The sequence below is a fragment of the Rhagoletis pomonella genome, unplaced genomic scaffold, assembly GCF_013731165.1.
Source record: "Rhagoletis pomonella isolate Grant_MI unplaced genomic scaffold, Rhpom_1.0 Rhpom_scaffold_00004, whole genome shotgun sequence".
In the NCBI taxonomy this organism is placed as follows: domain Eukaryota; kingdom Metazoa; phylum Arthropoda; class Insecta; order Diptera; family Tephritidae; genus Rhagoletis; species Rhagoletis pomonella.
In genome coordinates this window covers 1,954,001-1,977,272 of record NW_023458558.1, presented here as the reverse complement: position 1 = coordinate 1,977,272, position 23,272 = coordinate 1,954,001, and the positions used below count along the sequence as shown (strand labels likewise).

The 23,272-nt window shown below is 35.6% G+C and overlaps 2 protein-coding genes across 2 annotated transcripts in view; one reads left to right on the top strand and one right to left on the bottom strand.

Annotated features, from left to right (window-relative positions):
* LOC118736797 (prolyl 4-hydroxylase subunit alpha-1) overlaps positions 1-23,272 on the bottom strand; it is a 108,960-nt gene that overhangs the window by 64,336 nt on the left and 21,352 nt on the right. The window lies entirely within an intron of this gene.
* On the top strand, positions 20,712-23,229 carry LOC118736796. Its single transcript, XM_036466832.1, has 2 exons — positions 20,712-22,764; positions 22,838-23,229. Exons 1-2 carry the CDS (start codon positions 21,190-21,192, stop codon positions 23,171-23,173), a joined length of 1,911 nt encoding a protein of 636 aa, XP_036322725.1. The 5' UTR covers positions 20,712-21,189; the 3' UTR covers positions 23,174-23,229.

Here is a 23,272-nt window from a genome sequence, read left to right as displayed (position 1 = left end):
CGAATCTTAAGTAAAGCTGGGTACATCCCTACGTTACCGCACGATATAATCGTCAAAACCAATGTTAAAATGTTAAAAAGTAATTATAGCAACTGCTGTCGTGATTATGGAATTTTCTGCATTTCTCAGTGCATATCGCCATGAAATTCATAACTTATCAGCAGTGTATTTATCTATTATAGGAAACTGCCGGTAATTGTTGGAATTAATGCATGCTGTCAGCTGCATGTATACATACATATATGTATTAACATATAAAATCCACACATAGGCAGATATTTACATACATACATACATATGTATACAGAGGCACTCTTATTAATTGCAATGCCGATTCGTGTATTTAATTTATGCGAATTTTGATGTGCATGCACTCTTTAACGTACATACATACTTACATACTCATTACAAATGTACGAGTAAATATGAATTTAAAAACTTTTTTTCTCATAGCTGTTGGCTTCTGAATGCCAAATGTATCCACATACATACATACATACATTCATATGCATTGTGTATGGCTCTTTAAAGAGATTTCCTATATCAAATTTTTAAATAAATATACGTATATGTGCATATCTATGTACATTAGGGTGGTCCAAAAAAGCATGTGTAAAACTAAGGTCGGAATTTCAATGCTCTCATCCCCATGGATTGTTCTATATGGAAACAAACAGCCAAAACGAATCGAGATAGATATAGACAAATGTATATGTACATAAATTCACATATCGACCTCCTAGCAGGAAATGAAACTTGGTGATATATATTTTTTTTTGAAAATGGGCGTGGCACCGCCCAGTTACGCTACATATGTGTTTCTCGGTAACCGGTTTATGAATCATGGACATTCTTAATCAAATATACTTTATCTCTTTAGCAGAAAAAAGGCAGTTTCCATAAAATCCGTTGCCTGGTTATTATTATTAAACGTCTCCTGAAGATAAAAAATCGATGGAAAAACTTTTTTCTATATAAAATACATGGGATACTTTGATTGCTATGACGGACGTCTAAATATTGTATTTTTTGATTTCAAAATAAAAAAAACAGGGGTATAATCTTTTTCGGTATAAAACAATCCTAGGGGGGTGAGAGCATTAAAATTCCGACTTTACTTTTTTTTGACAACCCCAGTATATTTACATATGTATGTACAATTGTTGTTTTCATGTGCGCAAGTGGTATATATTATAACTAAATAATAAAAACATAATTTGCGATGTACGTATGTAAGTTGATTGGTGAATTCACGCCCGCAACTCCACTTCGAAACTATCTAATGCATTATGCAATGGCGCGATTCGCTCGTTATAAATAATATAACATGATTCGACCAACTAATTTGGACTGCTTGAAATAAATGTACATATGTACGCTGCAACGAAACTAAATGGGCCAATGCAATTAACTACATAAAAAGCCATAATTTTTAAATGATTTTTACCGTAAATATTTAAGACTCGAATAGAGATTCTATGAACACATAGCCATGTACATACCTATGTATGAATGTACATTCCTATGTAGCTTTTTTGTTATTATTGCCATTTTATGTTATGCCTTGAAAAACTTGTAACTTGGAGTGAATATGCTAGACTTATAAATTTGGGACAATCCCAGCGCAATACTTAAACTGTGTACAAGCTATGACAAAATAATAATTTTATCAATATATTTAATAAAAGTCACGAAATTCGTTAAAATATTAATTTGCTTTTTGCTTTTTTTGGGTTAGTGGGCGGAGAGAGAGAGGTTGTGGCTCTTGATATCCAATCCACTAGAAAGAGCACAGCTTATATACACCAGAGCCCTCGAAACCTTTCACAGAGCCCTGGGGAACCATGGGAAAATGGTCTAAAGTTATCATTTTGACACCAGAAATGTAAACTCGGTTAAATGGGTTTTTTTTTTTTTGTGTAGAACACCTTTTCGTGTTGGCGGCCTCCGGCAGTGCTTACAAAAAATAACCCTCATCAGTCCCAACTCCGGCTACGCTGGCCACAGTATTTTTACTTAGAACTTCTTTCAGCGGTACGGCCTCTGGAAAATTGCTCTTAAATATATCTTTGACACGAGGGAAGTTAAGCCAGGTCATTAAATTTTTCCGAAACTCGTAAAATATGTTTGCTTATAAGCCAGTGGGAAGTTAAATATATTTGTATTATACATGTGTTTCAATGAGACTAAGATAATTAGCTTTTGTCTTTTGAATCTAAATATGAAGATGCAATTTTGTTATCTCCATAATTAAAGCAAAAAAAAAAATAACTTTTCCAAATCTAGAAAACTGTAATGTAAAAATGTTGTCGCCACATTTGACATCGACGCACATAAATACGCTAAGGGCCGTTTTCAGAGTCATTAGTTAAGTAATAGAAGAACACCAGTTTTTAACTATTGCTTAACTAATAGATGTACATTGGTTGATACTGTGAAATAATAAGTGGTTGGTCAACAGTAATATACATATTAGTTAAATGACTGTGAAAGCAGCCCTTAGTTACATTGAAGCAAATAAAATGAAAACTTGTTTTCCCCATATAAAATTCATGTACAGTTTTGAGCGATTTTAGCGACCTCTAAATGTTTTTTGATTTTGATATAAAAAACAGGGGTAGAAAGTTTTCGGTATAGAGCTACCCTAGGAGTGGAGCATTAAAACTCCGACTTTAATTTTTTTTTTTACCACCCTAATGCGCATTCAGGCTTGTTGTGTTGACATTATTTCTGAATGCAGTTAAGAAAGACGTTCCCACATACATATTTTGCTGCTTCAATGTTTTTGCAAAGACCAACAACGTTTTTGGTCTATCCGCACCGCACTCTGATTATTTTCGATCGCGCTAGCAATATACGACGACGAGCACAGTTGTTGTTGCAACTAAGCTTTAGCATTTCTATCTCCATGCAGCACCTTTGTTTAATAAATAGCATTTCAATCACATTTGCCATTTGCTTTACCTTTTTTTCTGCTATAAATTATACATTCGAGCACTTCCTCAGCATTTGTGGTTTACCTCTAAAATGGATTTAGGTTGCACGCTTCTTCTGCTCCAGAGTGCGCGCGGGAGTGGGGCAAAACACTTAAGCTACTGTTGTACTACATATATATGTATGTAGATACATATATGTATGCAAGGCGATATCTTCCATCATACCATACAGCTGTGCATCTACTCACCCAAAAAGCAAGCGGGTGAGGAACTTATCCCTTATTAGGGCATTACTCATCCGCAATTGTTCACTATTTGTATCAATCTCAGGGTATTGAGCTACCTTCACTTTGAGCAATTTGTTCACGATTTTTTTAAACATTAAATGTCATGAAAAATAATCATGTGCTTGCACTAAAAAATCGATTTGTTAATTCATTCAATTATTGGTTATCAGTACCTACATCATCTTATAAATTAAACAATACTTACAAGGTTAAGTTTAATTTACAAAAAACTTTTTAGGTGATGTTTTCGGGCTCATTTTCTCTAAGGAGTTATTGATAAAATTTAAGAAGATGTATTGGGACTTCGCTCCGTAGAGACCGAGTTTGTACTTGCAGCGTTTTTCTTGTATAATTTTTCAACTAATTCTTAACTAATCTGTTATTCTTACATCTTCGAGTAGCATCGACAAAAGATTCATTTAGAAAAGACATTTTTATGTGTACGAATTTAATGTCGAATAGCCGTTATTCCTTACTGAAGGAAATGCCTTGCACGTATGGAAGAATTTTCCATCTGTTTTATTACATAAAGGGTATACTTTTACAGTAATGCCGTTTTAATGGCAAACAATGGGTGCGCTTCGGCTTCACCTAGCATATAAATATGTATGTATGACATTTTCATAGTCACGCTTTGCGCAGGAATGCGTCTGAGAACCGAAATGAAGTGACCAAAAAAGGAAAATTATTAGTTATTTGGTAACTGTTTAGCTTACATATATTCGCATTTGGAAAGTGTATATCGTCGCCTAAGGGTGAAAAGGTGACAAGTCTATTTATTGAAATTATTCAGGAAAGAGGAAAAATCAAAGCAATTTCGTAATTTCGACTTGACAATTTTTACCTTTGTATGTTTTTTGTATACTTACTTGGAGTATTCACACAGGTGTCGTTAGTCTCGTATTAAGAGGCTAAAAATATAATAAGGGGGTTCGTAAAGTAACATAAAAGTACATTATGAATGTATGTAGTTATTCAGTCCCTCCAGCACTGCTCGAGTAAATCGCTACTTTCGAACCGCTACTGCATCGACTCCTAGGTAAGTAGCTACTCTATTCACCCGTGGTGGTGCAGAGTCAAAACTGTCGGAAACAGAATTGCGAAAAATTACGATAGGGGGCGCTCATAAATCACGCAAGTGACTACTTTAGTAACTCCCGGTAGTTTCCAGGTAGCTACCGATTCATCAGTCCTGTAGTCGCCCCCCGTACTGCAGGGGTCATACTGTGTGCAGACTTATGCATATACACGTCTACATATGTACATACTTACAAATCCATGAATGTATGCCGAACGTAGACATTAATTAATGACCTAAAACTAGACTTAAAAATTCATCTTTTTTCGACTTGATAAATTGTTAAAAGTCAAAGGTAAGGTTGTTTTCGATATTTGCTCAAGAACGCCTTGAACTAATTAGTTAGAGTTTACAAATTTTCCAAAACTTTGCTGACTGGCAATCACAAGCGTGCTTTGTGTGCCTATACTGAAAATTTGTAATGCCATGCACCACTTTTTCGACACAAGTTGGCAGTTTTATTGCTCACCCAACTATGTTCTCATTAAATCAAAAAAAGAAAAACATATTTAACTCAGCAATCCGTTATGCAAATACATACTTACATATGATACAGTCATGTGTAAAATATTAAGATCACAAAGAAAGATTTTTCAATATTGACTGCTGTTGCAGTACTTTCTGGATATAACCCCTCGGTTAATAAATCCTGTCTTTATAAGTTAATCAAATTAAGTCCCAAAAAATCCAGATAAGCAATATAAAAAAAACCCTTAATGTACTCGTACATCACGCTTAAAAAACCTATCTGCTTATAATGTTGCAAATGTGTGAACCAGTTGATGAAAAAATAAAAAATTTGGCAGCCTTGTAATGATTCTTTTTGGCGGCATAGCATCCTTTGGTCTTGTAAGTACCCAAGGCGAAATGTGAAGATGAATTCTAATGAATTCGCCTCGTATGCATGTATGGCTGTAGTACATACCCTGACGGAAACAAGGGTTCTTTTTTTTAATCTACTAATTGAAAAACTACTTCAAAACAAGTGCAGTAGGTACATAAATGCTTCGAATTTTGACACTATTTTTGTCTTGGAAGTATGAAAAAGCAGCTGTGAAGTGCAGAACGAAAGCGTACTACAAAAAACTACTGCCTTTGAAGTGCTTTAATCCAAATGCATTTAATGAAGTCGAAATCAAATGCAGAGTCGGACAATCGACTTGCTCCTTGCACACAACTCAAACTGAACATTTGCACACTTAAAAGTGTAGCTGTAGCTGAGCGTGCAGAGATGCCTGCTGTTATTTGTTAGCTTCCAGAAGGCGCGGGTCCGAATCCCATCAGAGGCAAAATGTTAAAATGAAATTTTATTTTGTCTTCGAAATATGAAAAAGCATTTGTGAAGTGCAGAACGAAAGCGTATTTAAACTAAAAATACTGACTTTTAAGTTATTTAAACCAAATGCATTTGAAATTAGTTGAAATAGAATGCAGAGTCGGATAATTGACTTTCTCCTAGGACATGGCCATGTTAATAAAGTTAGTGGTTTATATGAAAAAAGGGAGAAATCCAACCACTTGAAGTTCGCAAAAAAGTACTTTTTAAATTACTTTTAAAGTAGTTCCATTTCCGACAGGGTTGTGCACGCTGGTCTTCTCTATAAGAGCAATTGTTTCATTTAGCGAATTTTTCTATAGCCCTTGCTTAAGCGGGGTTTTAGTTTTAGCCCCAAAAATTCTCCTAACCGGGATTATTGTAAAAGACTATCCGGGTTAAAGTGTTTGAATTTTCAGCATTTTGTTCAGCTCTTACCTCCAGGAATTACTTACTGTACGGGCACTCATTACCCAACTTTTAATTGTGAAAGCGACAACTTAAACCCACACCAATTTTAATAAAATTTATTGTCCATTTTATGAACAACTCAAAACAAACTATAAGGATTTTGATTAGTGGTCCTAACATTACACACATGACTGTACACTAGGGTGGTCCAAAAACAGTAAAGTCGGAATAGTAATGCTCTCACCCGCTAGGATTGTTGTATATCGAAAAAAAGTATAGCCCTATCTTTTATTTTGAAATCAAGAAATATTTAGAGGTAGCTCAAAGCGCTTTTATATGGCAAAAACAACTTTTCGTAGAATGGTATCGAATTCTTGAAAATTCATATTTTTCCAATGAAAAACTATGGTTCTCTACAGGAGACTTCCAAAAACAATACCCAACTGTTTATTTAACCATTTATTGATACTAACGACTTTTTATTGGTCGCCCCATTGCATTTTTCGGGGTTTTTGTGGGTTTTTGGCGGACCTATAAATTATAGCTGCAATGAAAAATGGTTAAATAAACTATTGCGTAATATTATTGGGAATCTGCTGCAGATAAACAGAGTTTTCTGGTAGAAAAATATTGATTTTTAACTATACTATACCATTTCTACGAAAAGTTGATTTTTCCCCATATAAAATACATGGAAAACTTTGGGCGCTTTGAGCGAGCTCTGAATATTTTTTGATTTCAAAATAAATAAATAAGGGTATATTTTTTCGGTATAGAAAAATCCTAGGGGGTGAGAGCATAAAAATTCCTACTCTACTTTTTCACATACATTTTTGGACCACCCTACTGTACACATAGATACATATGTCACATATAACTGCATATATTTTAACTTTTTTTTGCGTATAATTTTGTAATTGCATCAACACTTTTGTGTTTTATTTATAAGATTTGCATTAATTTAAAAGTTACAAAAAAATTGCTGGTCATAAAATGTATGTGGGTGGGTACCTACATAATACATATTTGTTGTTGGGGTTATAATATCATTCATGTACTGTTATTTGCAACTGTTCTCACTTCATGGTTCGGAAGATGTGGTTGCTTAATTTGCATCTCCAAAGCTGCCTGATACATACATATATGTAATTAAATATATGCATACATACATATGCACGTATGTATGTACATACGTATTTATAATAAATGTAGTCGCGCATGTGCGCATGATCTTTGTTAGCCCGGCTTATGCTGACCGCTTGACTGGTTGGCCAGTTAAAAATAAAAGTCAAAGTAGGTTATTTTGAGGTCATTCACTCCACTATACAGTTTGTGTGCACCTAACTGTTTATGTTTAGTGACTATTGAACTTGGCCGCCCATGCTACGATCTTTTAGACTTTTAGAAACGGTGTCAATTGTTTTTCTCTCTTTCCCAGTTGAAAGTACTGGACATTAGGGTGGATAAGTCTACTACTGTGCCACTCTTCATGTGCTAATGTTTTTTAATCGGAAATATAAAATTTATTTTATTTTAAATGGGAAAATATTTCGGAAAAATATTAAGATTTACGTGAATTGGTCCTATTTGAAAATACGTCCAAAAATTTTTTATAATTTAAATTAGCTTAAAAAGTATTTTTTCTAAAAATCAAACCAGATGATAGAAGAGTTTAAGCTTAAAAGATCTGCAAAAAAAAATGTTTAAAAATTTGTCAACGGAATCAAAATAATAAGACTTTTGTAGGTATTTTCAAATCGGTCTCCGTAAATCTTATTTTTTTCCAAAATATATTGGCTCTTAAAATGTAATAAATTTTTAATTTCGGCAGAAAAGGCGCAACTTTGTTTTTGGGGATGGACCCTATTTTGTCACTAAAACTAGTTTTTTCATGAAATTCTCGTTTTTTGCCCCTACCTCGAAAATAACAAGATCTAAAGAAAAAATATGAATACAAAAATTAAAGGACATTTAATTTCCTACAAAAAAAATTACCACCACCAAAATCGCTAATATCCACATTTCTTTAGATATTGGACTTTGAAGTGGATCAACAATTTCTACAATTTAGCTTAATACTCCATGAAAATTCCACATTACCTCAACTTTAAAGCCCAATACCTCCTCAAGAAATATCGATGTTAGCGATTTTGTGTTCTCAAACTTTTTTTGTATGAAATCGAAAGTCCTACAAGTGTTTTATTTATTTTTCTTCTGTAGCTCTTCTTATTTTCGAGATAGAGGCAAAAAACGAGAATTTCATGGAAAAATTGGGTCTAGTGACCCGCACTTCCTCGCTGGTGGGAGTTGGGATTACACCGCAATGAACACTTTTGAAGAAAACCAACCATTGACCAAGATTATACCATAAAATGCCTCTGAGCTGTAGACTTTTTAAGAAAAAACTGTAAGTTTACGTGTGTTTTCTACAAAATTTCGAAGTAGGAGTGAAAAAAAACAATAGTCGCAATAAAAATCGCCCTAATGTACATATGTATGTGCATCTGCATGTATCGTATCACTAGTTTCGAGTGAAAAGCTGCTAACAGTCCTCTTACACGATATGTATTTGCATGTGTAGATGATAATTTTTTGTATGTACCATATCGAGCACTAACCGCCAAAATAACGTAAGCGACATTTTTCAAAATTTTCTTTTTTATGCAGAAACATTCCTAGAGCATCTAGATGCATTTCTGCATCAAAAATAAATTTTGAAAAAAATGTCGCTTACGTTATTTTGGCGGTTAGGGCTCGATATATTAGAACGCGAGCAAAATTAAAAGCATGGCATTCGAAAAAATCGGACTATTTTCAGTTAAGCGTTTTACCAAGTCAAAAAAGGCACAGAAAATTCGATAAGCCCGAAGAAAGACAGAAACTGTTCATTAACATCGAGTTATACCGATTCTATCCCATTGTCGTTTTAAACGTGCAGGACTCATTCAAGTTAATGCTTGTTAAATTTTCTGGCAAAAGCAAATAAACTTGTTTCTGCCTACTTTAATTTCAAATTAAGTAAACATGCACCCTTGAAGAACTCATTACTAACCAATCTTCATCTAGTGATCTTCCAAATAATAGCGGTGATGGTGAATAGATTTTATTTCAGGCATTAAGACATTTAGAAACATTTAAAATTAAATTAAAAAGTTCGACTATATGAGAAAGAAGTGATCATTAAATATATACATATATTTGATTAAAGAAGCAGATAATTAACACTACCTCGAGTTCATTGAACTCGATTTCTTTTATTTTTTTCAAATGGTATATGGATATGCATGCATAAATCAGTGAGATTTTCCTTGTTCTGTATTGCTTACATCTTCCTTTAACTACTTCACTAAGAAGAATTGCTTCTGCAAAAAAAAAACGATCACATCGACCCATTCACTTAGCAGAGAAATAACAACAATACAATTTATTGGCTTTGAAATGAAAGCGGCCTTAAACGCCCAGAATAAAGAGCTATTCATTTATTTAACTATAGTTTACGACTTTGTTGATGTTTTCAATGATTAAAATGAATAGCATCGCATTAACAAAAATTTAAGCTGTTACGAAACATTAACGGAGCTCATAAACGACATTAGGATCAACTAGTCAATCATACACGTGTAGAAAAAAAATAATAATGAGGAATGAGAATTGGAAATGAATCTTAGTAAGTCAGCTAATTTCATCCAATAGTAATTATAACATAAAAAGTCAACAGATTTTTTCAAAGTAGATATGTAGTTTAATCAATGAATTTCAATTGAATTTGTTAAGTGTTGCGGTTTTACATATTCGGCATTCGATTATTCGTCTTTTTTCCAAAACCGGTTGTCGAGTTATTCGAAAAATTACAATTTGAAAAAACCGATTTTGAAATACATAGTTCTTCTACCGTGAAGTCATGACCAAAAATTAGAATAAAACTATTAACTTTTCACTGTTATATTAAGAAAAGAGCAAAGCAAAATAAGTACAAAGTTTTTCTATATCAACATTAAAATAAACAAAAATCAGTGAACAATTTACGTATGGTCCTTTTTTAATACTTTGTGAGGGATTAGAGATGCCTACTGCTGCTCGAGAGATCCCAGGTTAAATTTTTGAATCCAGCATCATCAACAGAAGTTTTTTCTTGCAGCTGTCGCCCCTCGGCAGACAATGGCAACGATCCCAGGGTACTTCTGCCCAGTGTGGCCAGTTTAGCCATTTTCCAGGTAGATTTAGCTGGTTGCGATAGAAAACAGCGAGAGAAAAGAAATTTAGCCGGTTTAGCCGATTTCGCTCTTTGCCTTATTTTCTTAAAATTCAAACATATGCACATAAAGGTCTAAATTTTTACAAATTTAGCGACCCAAAATCTATTAGAAACTGGAGCCTTATCTCGGAGAAAATTTTCATGTGTCGGACTGTCTTAAGTATATAAAATTGAAATAATAAAAATTCTACTATTGTTTTGTTTTGAAAGTTGAATTAAATTATTTCGTACCCAAGTGGAATGAAATTTAAAAATGGTTGGCAAGGAAATATTTAGTTTGACAATTTACAATATTGTTGATGTGTTCAGGTTGAATAAGTTGAATGAATTATAAAAAGATGGTTATCAGTCGAAATCGGTTTGAAACCTTTTATTTCTGAACAATATTTATTTACCAGTATGGCCACGTGTTTAAAATATCAAATTCAACTTCATCAGTTGCAAGGCGAATACATATAAGGTGGTATCGATTGAACAAATACAACAATTACTTGTATTTTGTTTTTTTGCTTTTAGCGGGCCATTGTCAAATTTCAGCTATTCTTCCCCGAATGAAAAATTGCGACAGAAAATGCAAACACTCTCACGTTTTCGCTCACTCACTAAGAAATTCAAAATTTTGACAATCAAACGCTACTCACAGCTAATGAAACAACACCACCTTATATAAATTCGCCTTGATCAGTTGCTTGAAATAATTATAAAAATGTCATATGAAAGATATTTAAGAATATTTTAGTTTGAAATTTTTTTGAAGAGGTTGCCGCTGTTCTGAAAGTCGAATTTGGTTTAATTATACACAAATTATATGCAATTTTAAAATATGTGTATCAAACGAACGACCGTTTAGAAAAATAGCGCATGGCAGCGACCGCGATCAATTACAGATCGTTTCCAACCTATAAATATCCGAGGAATTTTTGCCTATGCAGGTGACTTAATTATCCTGGTCGTAGGGAAGTTCATTTCGTTGGTAAGTAAAATACTAAATTCTCTAGTAAATACTAAGAGCGCTCTGAGATTTGAGAGCTCTGATAGACTGTGAACAAATGGCAATTGGACGTATTCTCTCAATAACTGTCTATGTGAAAGGCTTAAAGACGCTAAGAATACTGCGGTATTATTTCCAGGAAATTGGCATAGCTATAAGTATGGTCGACTAACTTCATCATAACTCAGCTTTGAATGGGGCCGTCAAACTGCTATCGTTTTCTTATCTCCCCTTAGTATTTGTACGATGAGCGAACGTTAAATTTTTCAGTAGAAAAGTTAATAATTAAAACTAGGTACGATATGGTACACAACTTCACCTTTAAATTTTTTTTACGTATTTACGTTTGCTTTAAATTACAGAGTTGAAGATTTTGAAATCGAAAAGATATTGTCACTAGACACGAAAGATGACGGCGAGCTCAAAAGTTGACGGCGAAAAAAGACGCATAAAAAGACTGCAGCGTCAAAGACTCTTAACATACTTCGCCGAAGTTTTTCATAAGCATCTTTTTTCGCAAAATTTTTTTACGCGCCTTTTTTTGCCGTCCAAACACTAGCACGCCTTTATTTGTGTATAGTGACGATATACATATGTATTACAATATTGCCAGGAGTTTTCTCCCGGGGTAAGTAAGTACCGTAGTAGTAGCAGTAAATCTCACAATGGAGACATAGTATAAATACACGAAACAAATCAAATTCGCTCCTCCGCAGCTACTACCTGTTATATGCCTTGGATTTTGAACTGTTTCGATTTATTCTATTATTAAATATTTGCATTTGCATTTATGGACATACATGCATTTGCCCTTAAACTCCCTTTGCTGGTGAAAAATTTGCTAAGCTAAGTTATTAAATATTTTTTTTTTTGTGATACCTATTTGATTCTACACTAGCAGTCGCTTTTTTTAAGACTGTTTATAATGTATGGAAAGGAAAAAGTATTAGCGCTAGAAGAGATGTTAAATATGATTCATAATATATGAATGATTCATTTGCCGTTTGGAATGGATTCGTACAGATGTCTAATATGTACATACATATGTACTTTATTATAACAGTATTTTTAAATTAATACTGCTTGATAGAATTAAAACAAATCTTGTTAATTTATTTATTAGTGCAAAAATAAGTATATATGCTTTTCGACTTTGGTGCGAGTGAATGTATGTACATACATCTGTGTGTTAAATAAATTAAAGAAATGAAGTTAAGAATCCAGTTTAGTTCTTTTTGCAAATTTGTTCACACTTGAATCACTTTTTTATGATACAAAAATATTTGATCAATGGCGGAGAAATTGCATTCATGAATTAATGTTTTTTTTTATAAAATAGCCGGTAAATGTATATACGTATGTATATGTATATATGTATGTCAAACAAAAGAGAGTCGAAAGAAGAACTTTTAGTTAGAAATTAGAAAACTCGATTTTATTGTCTCACAAAGTATTTCTATAATCTTTATGTTCACTAAATAATTTAAATTGATCAAATTAAATTTCCTTTAATTGCAGCACAAACCAAAACCTCCTATAGGTAAATCCCTACACCTTTTCTATTGAAATGTTTGAACGGAGGCAAGGCTCAGCGATTACACAAATTTCGAAACTTTTGCCAATATGTTTCCTAATATGTTCACTGACCATCGGTTGTACCAATTCCGAGGTGTATACGGCGTTGGCAGAGATGGAGGAACTTCTTGAGACTGAATCGGTATTAATAACCAATTTAGAGGGTTATCTCAAAGTGCAACAACAAAAGTTGGACTACCTCAAAACGTAAGTACCGATGCTATATATGTAAATTTTACATCAATATGTACACAAATAATTAAGTACTTATTTGTAGGGCCCGGAGTTTTATGCATTTACATATATATATATATATTTTTTTTTTTGAAGTCATATGAACTTAAAGATTAACAAATGTTGCGAATCAAGAGTTTTTTGTTAAGATGAGATCGATTTCTTACATATATTGCCTTAAATGCATATATAGGCATATTTTGTCAGAAATGCATATTTAATTGCATTTTTTATTAAACGCCGTTTGTCTAGAACGGACGAATCACTGCACAATCGCAAGAGAAAAAATAAGGGGTTTAAGGATCTTAAGGGAATATCTGGTGTGCTAAGTAGCCTAATGGCTCCAATGAACTAGCTTGCTTCAATTACGCCCCAATCACCAGTGTTGACGTAGAAAGAACGTTAACCTTATACAAAACATTTTACGGCCAAATAGGGAAAACTTTAACTTTGAGAATTTTTAAGAAGTACATATTTCTCTTGTTTGCCAATAAAGCCCTGAACAAAGCGAATTAAAAAAAAAAATTTGGAATATAAATATGTATTTTTAATTTTTAATATTTTTATTGAGCTTTGTACCACGATTGTTTATTAGGAAAAATTGAAAAAGCAACAAAGTCTAAGCGGTAGAAGTTATAGCACTATTTCGGAGATCACCACATCTCCTCATCAGACTTCTTTTTTTCCTAGACTTCAGCAGGGATATGTATTTTTAATCTATTTTAAATAAATTTTTTACTTTTAACTTTGCTTACTTTTTTAATACATACTTTAAAATAGTAGATATATATTTAATTAAATTTGAGTTTTTCGTGGCACTAAAAATTACAATATATCCTTGTGTTTATTATAAATTTGCAAAAAAGGTTATTTCTCCGTTTTTCGAAGTTAGCCTCCGAAATCGATATATGGGCCTTCGAAGTTCGAAATTGGACCTTTGGTAAAAAATTATTTTTAACTATTGCATATAAACAGCAAAAAAGTAAAAATACAGACGTGGTCCGCCTTTTACTCTTATTTATGTAATATCTAAATTTTTTTTGTGAAAACTTATATTACAGGTGCTATGGCGGGTCAAAGGTCAGATTTTGTTGCGGCAAATTTTAAAGCTGATTTTTATTGAATTTTCGGTGCTGATTACGAATCCGTGAGTATAAAGTTTCAATCGGCTCAAGATTTTGATAAAAACTAGGTCAAAGTGTTAAAAAATCTCGTTTTGTGGCAATATTTTATAAGTTCTAGCAAAGACACAAATTGTGATATTAGGCTTTAATTATAGCTAGAAGTCTCGACTAATGTCTGTGAAAATATCATCCCATCACCATGACATGGTTGGTCACTTATAGTCATTTATTGAACAGCAAAACCTGATTTTGTGCGAAGTTTGAGTACCCACCGCAATTAAACTAAAGGCCATAGAGTCTTCCACTTAGGCTCGAATTAAGGCTTGAACTTTCGACTACAATCTCTTAAAATGTCATCCCTGAACATTATTATTTATTTAACAGCAAAAACTGAGTTTGGTAAAATTAATTCTTTTTTTCAATAGCACAGTTTTCTAGTATTTTTATATTGTTCAATAAATGACTATTAGTGACCATGAGGTCAATTTGCAGGAATGATATTTTCATGGATAGTAGTCGAGAGTTGTAGCTTTATTTTAAGCCTAAGCGAAAGGTTCTATCACCTTTTGTTTTTTTTTTGCTAGGCCTTCTATAATATTGCAACGCGATTTTTTTTTAAACTCTGCCATCCTAGGGGCGACCGCAATTAGAGAACCCTTTTTGGACGTTCTGACCAGGGATGAAACTTTGGTGCTACGTAGTGAAATACGCATCTCTATCCACTCGACTACAGCGGCCGCTAACATCTAGCTTTATAAATTGTTGTTTCTTCCCATACAAAAAAAAAATGTTCATGCAAATAGCAGTTTTTGTGTTTGTCTATAAATTCGGTATTATGCGTTATATGGCAGGTAGGCGCGGATTCATAACCATTGAGTAAACTTAAATACAAGTGTAGTAAAAATACTGATTTTGATTAATCAAAAAAATGCGATGTACTGATTTTTCAAAAAAAAAAAAAAAACAAGTCTGGCAACGCTATCCCACACACAGGCATTATTGTGGGCATTTCCTGTCGTTTCAGTACATGTACATATGTATTTGTTGAGACACTCCATATTCTTTTGTTCTCGCTGCAACTCGCAGAGGAAGCAAACTTATAAAACCTGATGAGGGCGAATAAACTCCAAACAGCTGACAGCTGCGCATTGCCAATAGCAATGTCCTTACTGCTACTGCTGCGGCTGCTTCAAGAGTCCGTTGCTCCAATGTATGTATTGTCATTGCTTTCGTCATGCAGGTCGATCTTCCACCCGGACTGGTTATAGTTGCCTTCGATGTTTTTATTATTTTTACAACAGCTGTTATCGCTATGTTAAGAAATTTCAGTTGTGGCGTGTGCCGCCTTTTTCTAGCTGTTGCTTGATCCTGTTTCACCTATGAAGTATGTATGTATGTGGTATGTGCATAATAGATATGATTTGTCAAACCGATACCTTTCATATCTTAGTTGCACATTTTCTTAGCACGAGCCATTCCTTGCTTTAAAATAACATATGCACAACACATACATACATACATACATTCGATGTAAAGCCAATGTATTGTACGTACATATAAGTACTTACATATGTACGTTCCTGCAAAAGAACCAAGCGGGAACAAAAGTATTGAGAGCAGTTTGAAAAGTTTGGGGAACTTTTCTATAAAGAACAAAATGCGAGCAACACTCTCGGGAATGTTCTTAAAAAGAGCAAAATGAGAATAAAACTGAAGAATCGAATGAGAAGGAATCTCTCGGGAACGCTTCCAATGAGAGCGAACATTTGCAACTAAGATCAAATATAAACAAAAGTATGGGGAACATCCTGCTAGAGAACAAAACGAGCACAAACTTAGAGTTGAGAATGAGAGTGGCGTCTGCGTGTTGACATGAAAGGTCATTTCAGTGAGAACCGTGATTGTTAATTCTTAGCCAGATGAGAGGTTGATCATTTCAACTTTCAGATCATTTATAATTAGGATGAATTGTCCCTTTATGGAACAATGTTTCATTTTCTGTGCAAGAAAAGTTCGTGCCTTAAGTCTTTCGTTTGACTTAATTTGCATAATTATCTTTCAGTTCTTTTTTGATTCATTTAAATTTTGAAATATTTCAAATTAATGCAGCGCTATGAGAAAAATATTGCTCCCGCTTCCACGTTTCTGGGGCCTTAATTCCCTATTTGTTCTACGAGAAAATATTCATTCGACTTTTGTTCCCGTTTTGTTCTTTGCCAAAACGTTCCGGAGACTTTTTTTCCTTTTTTTCTCTTAAAAATCTTACCAAAAGTACTTTGTTCACCTTGGGAACATTTCCAAGGGTTTTTTTGTTGTATAGTTCCCCTTTGAGAACGCTCTCAATAGTTTTGTTCTCACTTTCGTTCTTATGAAAACATTCTCGAAGGTTTTGTTTCGATCATACATTTTTTTTCGTCCTTTGCTTAAAAGTACTCAGTGATGAACATTTAACTCTAGCGAAAAATTAAAATTTTACTGATTTTACTGAAGTATTTAGAGCATGTCCTACAAGAATGGCTTTTAACTTAGCGTTGAAATCATATTTCCATTATCATCTGGTCTTGCAAAAATAAGCATAGAAAGCTCGATAAATAAAATATTTGCTCTTAAATACGCGCTGGCTTTAGTGCTACCACGCGGATCGTTAGAAACCTTCTACTCAAACCATCATGCGGGTTTCGGATGTATGTACCACCTGTTGCAATTTCGTCTGCTTTCTCATTCAGTATATTCAGGTGCCCCGGAACCCACACTTTAGAAATCTGTGACAGTCCACTACGGATGCCTATGGCAGGGATCTGGAGCGAGGGGATATTTTACTTCCTGGTAAAAAGCAACAGTTCGAGTTTGTCTGGGTTAACACCCAGGTCTTTCTCCTAGATCCATCTTTCAATTAATCTTAGTTTGTCCTGCATGATATTACGCCGGGTTTGTGGAAATTTTCCTTTTAATGACACCGTTATTGGCAGATATTTTCCATACTTGGTAGATTTGAGAAAGATTTGCAGAGAAGCTGCTGTGAGCTCGCGTTATATAAAGTGACATAATCGAAAAGGCCACTCCTTTAAGCACAATGGCTCGTGCTCCGAGCGTTCAATACAGAAGTGGAAACATTATCTTATATTTGCATATACAGTGCACTCCTCATTATGTCAACACTGCCTTTCGTGAACACCGCTTAGCGTGAACACTCTTTTTCTTAATATTGCTACTCTGTACCATAAACAAATTAATATAGCCCTATATATAAAAAGTTGTCATACAAATAACCTACATTTTACGACATAGAATTAAGTCAGCCGCTCTTTTCCGCCTTTGCGGAGTGCTTATGGCAATCAATGCGAGTTCTTATAGAAAAATACTTCTACAAAAAAGTGAGTGCAGCGGCATTAACGTACTTGTTGCAAAGCGATATACGTAAGATCTCAAAGAAAAGCTACACAATAGGGATGGGATAGGTGCACGCAGAATCGATTCTTGACTTCAGGATCGACTTTCAGGTTTTCGATTCTTAAAGTCGATTAATCACCTCTGCTAGTCGACTATATGACTTCAATTGACTTTTCGAAAATTTATAAAATAAGCTAATGAAATGAAATTCTAATTTTTTAATAATTCAATAAGTTATACTTTACGAAATAATGGCATGCGATTCGGCACTTATTTTTATTAAAATATTGAGTTAAAACATATTTAAATTGCGTAATTTAGCAAAAATAAGTAATCACAGAGAAGATATTTAATTTTTCTTGAGGTGTGAGAAAAACAAACAGGAAAAATTTGACAACTAATAATCTAAGATTTGAATGTATAAACGGGGTGATTATTGAACAAACTAGATTTGATTGGGGCTATATTTATGTATATGTGAGCTTCATTTTCCACATCTGCAAACATGAACAACTTCCTACTCCATTGGTTTTGACTAGTTCAAGTTATCGCGAGTGAACCGTACCGAATAAATTCTAATTGTCATCGCTGCATCCCCTTAAATAGCTATCATTAGCTATCGGTAATCCGACACCGAATTGTGTTGGAGGCATCGTTCGTGCCTACGGCTGCGCAAACTGATCAAATAAATGCCCTTAGTATACTCCTAACAAAGCGATGGCGTGAAACGACTTTTTGAATGATTTACCAAGCTTGAGAGCGTACAGCCATTTCCACCCATGAAAATAAAATCAAGCTGCCAGAACTTACTTTAGAAAATCCTAGTTATGTACAACTAATAGCCTGCCATTGAAAAAGCAACAGCGAAAGCGGCGGGAGAGGAACCCTAAAGCGAACGTATTTTGATTAAAATATCGTAACGGTCGGTTTTGTGTGGAGAGAAGTAGAAACTTTGCTCATAATGCCGATTTTTTATTGCTTTTGTATTCAACTATGTATGTGTGCACAGTGAGCATCAAAAATAAGTATACCCTGACGTTTCGACGATTTAATTTATTTAAATTTTCCGTAACAAATTTTTCTTTTTTTTAAATGCAGTCAACAACAAAAACCACAAAACTAATTATTTTTAATTTCATACAGAACTCGGAAAAATGCCATAACTTTTCTTCGAAATTTGTAATTCCCCTCTGAGGTACCACATTTCTGATAAAATCGTCAAAATGTGAGGGTATGCATATTTTTATATATTTATAAATATATATATATGTCTTCAAGCTCCGATTGAGAGTCCGTTTCTCATTTATTAATTGTTACTCAGCTTATGTTAAATTTTTTTTTTTTAATTAATTGTGCAAAAGAAGCTGAATAACACTTGGAACATTTAAAATCTGACTATATTCGGTTATGTTTCCTTCAACAATTAAAAACTGTATTTGGACGTTGACTATTAAGTGCCGGCTGCGCTTGCGTAAACAAAGAACACACATGGCTAAGCAAGCGCCGGGGGTGGATCGCGTTAAAGGAGAGAGAAGTTTGAGAATTTATCTACATAAATACATATATACAAACATAAAAACCACCCTACGAAATTGAGTTTGCCTCCCGAGTCAATGACATAGAAAAAACACACACACAGTTATTTATAAAACCTTATAAAATAGGAATCCCAACGAACACTACAACCGCACACTAAAACATATTCGTCGTCAGCTTATAAAAAATGCTTAAGTAGGTAACTAATGGCATTCTAAACTGGTCTCTTCGATTTGGTTATCCTTGTTAATATTCACCAGGGTTTAACCTGTCCGTCTCTTTCACATTTGTCCAGTAATCTTGCGGCTCTTTCTTTATTCTTCTTCATGGAACACCATTGATGGGTTTTGGACTCATCAGTCGCTGTGCAGCCTTTTTCCTCTCTAGAAGATCTAATACTTCATTGCCCATGATTCCATTATGCCCCGATGTAAAAATAGATAAACCCGTTTCCTGGATGTAATGAGTGGTAAGAGCTAAAGGCGATCTGAAGATTTTAGGTTATCTCGAGTGCTTTCAAAACGAAGGACGTCAAACTGTACTTATACATACAGACATAAATACATACGTGTTGATTGGTCACTCCACTTTCAGAACGAATCGCCATAGTTCATGCAATGAACCCTAGCTTAGCTTAAAAGCCAAAGTTAACTTGCCACAAACTCTGCTACGACAACATGGTTGGTCCTGGAGACATTAGATACCTGTCCGGAGTTTTCTACGAGAACATTTCGTCAAGGATAGCTTCCAGATATTTGATTTCTTTAGAAAGGTATCCGCATAACTTCAATTTTTGGTGACCATATTCAGAGCACTATGTAGGTTTGAGACATTATCAAGCAAAATTCTGGTTAAAATGGCAACCCCATCCACGTTGTTCTGAATATCGAAGCCCTTGTCACTCAAATGTAGTTCGCCTCCTACGATAAAATTTTATAGCCTGGAGATCCTTCCCCCATATGAACATCTTTTCATTGTCAAGAAACTGATTCGTTGGGTATCTAAAGCAAACTTTTTGTATTTAAGACGCGTATAGCACGGAAAGGTTTCTTTTATCATCCTTCCAGGCCTCTTTCGAATCTCCTGCGCAAGGACGTTTTATACCAATCTGCCTGTGGTTTTCGTCAAATTTAAATGTTTATTGGGATTTTATTCAAAATTGGATTCATTTGTAGATAAGTATGTATGTATGTATGCGAGTGTACTTTGTTGGGAGATATACATATGTATGTGTGTATGCAAGTCGGTCTTAGCTGGTGCCACTGGCAGCGCACGTCAACAAGCTGCTGGCAGCCAAGCAGCCAAGCAGCCGTTGCAGGAGCAGATGTTTCCTATTGAGACTACTAAGCGCGCGCCAAAGCAAATGCCTTGGCACTGTTAACATACATACATATATACATACTTCATTTCATTCATACATATGTACATAAAATTGTATATTGTGCATACAAGAGTTTGTGTTTTTGATAATCAGCGGTACAACTCAGTCCGCAGTGTTATTTAGCACAACTATTAATACACCGAAGGTACGCTCACCGCCGCACCACCAGCAGGCAGCCTTGTGGCATAATCAACGTAGGGGGAGCTAGGCGTTCATCCACACATGACTGGCGATATGTACACATGCACACTCACCCATTTATGTTATTTCAACGGCACTAAACTGGGGTTGCAGTTTTTACTTTCGGCTTTTGGCAGTTGGTCTTCCGACTTTACTGGCATTCTTGAGTCTCCGTTGCAGTTGCTCGGAAGAAGTTGTCGCGTGCGGAAGTAAATAAATTTTTGAGAGATAAGTTCGTAACGGTTAAGTATGTAAAATTTTTATAGATGTGAAAAAGGGAACAATAGAACCATCAGTTACTAAGTAATAGATTAATATAAAAAGTTTACTAAATAAAAAATAACAAATAAAAATTTATCGAAAAATATTTTAAAACACTAAACGATATATATTTCGCCTCCGTGTGAAGTGAAGAATAACGCATCGAGAAAATTTACCTTGAACAGTGCCGAGTTGCCCGTTATTATAATACCTAGAGTGAACGTTTTGCGCCGCCATGTCGCAGCACAACTATACAAATCCGGCATTTTGTCACGGCAGCGAGTTTTATCCGACGCGCGGTGTCGAATTGGACTCGGTTCAAGAGCCTATAGAAGCCATCTACAATCGAAGTCTTAATATTTCTTATGGCGGGCATGCAGTGCCGACGGCGAATCCCCGCGTTGGTCCCCTACGTCTGCAACGAAGTATGTCGACTCGCTCGGTCAACGTGCAAAAGCGTTCGAAGGCAGCAGCGGCGTCCCAAGTACATTTAAGTCGCCTTCCAAAGCAACAACAACATCAACGGCAACAAACTCAACAACAACGCCCAACAAAAAGCCAGTTCGCCATCACTTCGTATTCACATTCCCGCAACAACAACAATAGCACGAGTGCAGTTGCCGAATCGACGGCTTTCGAAACTCGTTCAAATTCTGGCCGTTATGCGCTTGTACCAGTAGAAGACTTGCCATCGACGGCTAATAGAAATAACCGATACGCAATTGTACCCGGTCTGTCCACGGGCCTCGCTCGCACCCATCGATATGCTAAATCGCAGGATAACCTTGATTACTACGGTTCAGAAGGGCGCCTGCAAAGCGATGAAGAACCCGCCTCATTTCACGAGGAGCCACATTCGTTTCATGGTCAATCCGCAGATGCGGCGTTCGCTAGCCATAGCAAAGCGGCTATACCTACTGTACAACAACCACAGCCATTGTCACCTAAAATAAAACATGCTTTCTCCAGCGATTTCGGCAGCAAAACATTCCTTATCGTGGATAAGAATAGCAATCAGCGCTACCAAATGGTACCCACCGCCGAGGATGAGGAACTGGTTGACGACAATCAAGAAATTATACAAATGCACAATGGGCGCGCCCATCGTTACGCGGTAATTCCAACTGAAGAAGAAGACCAGATGCAGGACGCTGAAGGTGAGGAGGAGGAAACGTGCCTTAGCAATTCCGATTTGAATCGCAGTGAGAACTTCTTGGTTAGCGCCACGAAACAGTCTCGGAACACAACGCTACGCACTTCGACGCCACAAAAGCTACCAGCACTAGCACAAGCGCAAAATGGCGTCAACTCTTATCCGTGCACACCCATGAAGAATCCAGCCGCCACAAAAATGCTGCACGAACTACTCTCCACACCGCGAAAAACACCTCTACCGCGTAGTGTTACACCACGCAACTTGTCGCCCTTAGAGCGGCTACCGGAAAACTACCAGCAAGAGCATCAACGCACAAAGTACCACTATCGCAGCCAACAACAATTGCACTATACGCCTGGTGATCGACGCTTAGAACGCACTACGCAAAGTCTACATTACGAGTCGGTGAAAACGCCAGGCGACCGAACCATGGCGGTGATTACGCCACGCATAACACCACATCAGCAATCAAAGGCGTACCCGGAGGTGGAGGAGGAGGAGGATTGCAGCAGCATCCATGGAAAATCCACCAACAGCACCACACCCTACCCGCAGAAGGTGGCCAATGCGGCGATCACCTTGGCCGTCGTGTCGCTGATGCTTGTGATCAGCAGCAGTATGAATACGGCGCTTATTATCTACATGATTGCGCATGTAAGGCTTGCTGAGACCCCCGCCGTCTATGTTATTTGTGTCAATAATCAATACCGCTTGTCTTACTTTTCAGTTTGGAAAATCATTTTACCTGCAGTTTAGCTTGGTTGCCGCATTCAGTGGCGTGGGGCTTGGTTTCCTCGGTTTCCGTTCGCGTCATTGTGAATGGTTGCCAAATCGCAGCTACACCTCTGGTTATATTCTCGTAACGGTATTCTGCCTGCTCAAATGCTGTGGCTTAGTAGTGATCCTAGTGCTAGATCCTTACCCTGGGTTGCCACTACACGATGTAACTACAGGCATTATACTGGGTCTATCTACATTCACGATTTTCTTTATCGGCCTGGGTGTGGTTGGATCACTTTGGTGCTATAGACCGCCACCAGATAATAGAGTTAATGTTGCTTAAATAATGCATAGAAAATTGTTCAAACAATTATACAGTTGATTTAGTTTTTAATAACATTTTTTCCGTATCTCAGGATAATGAACGTACAAACATACATAG

Bases quoted from the DNA above. Each gene is read 5' to 3' on its own strand.
- LOC118736796 (XM_036466832.1), top strand. From the start codon at position 21,190: ATGTCGCAGCACAACTATACAAATCCGGCATTTTGTCACGGCAGCGAG. The intron at 22,765-22,837 runs GTAAGGCTTGCT...CTTACTTTTCAG, and splicing joins TTATCTACATGATTGCGCAT to TTTGGAAAATCATTTTACCT.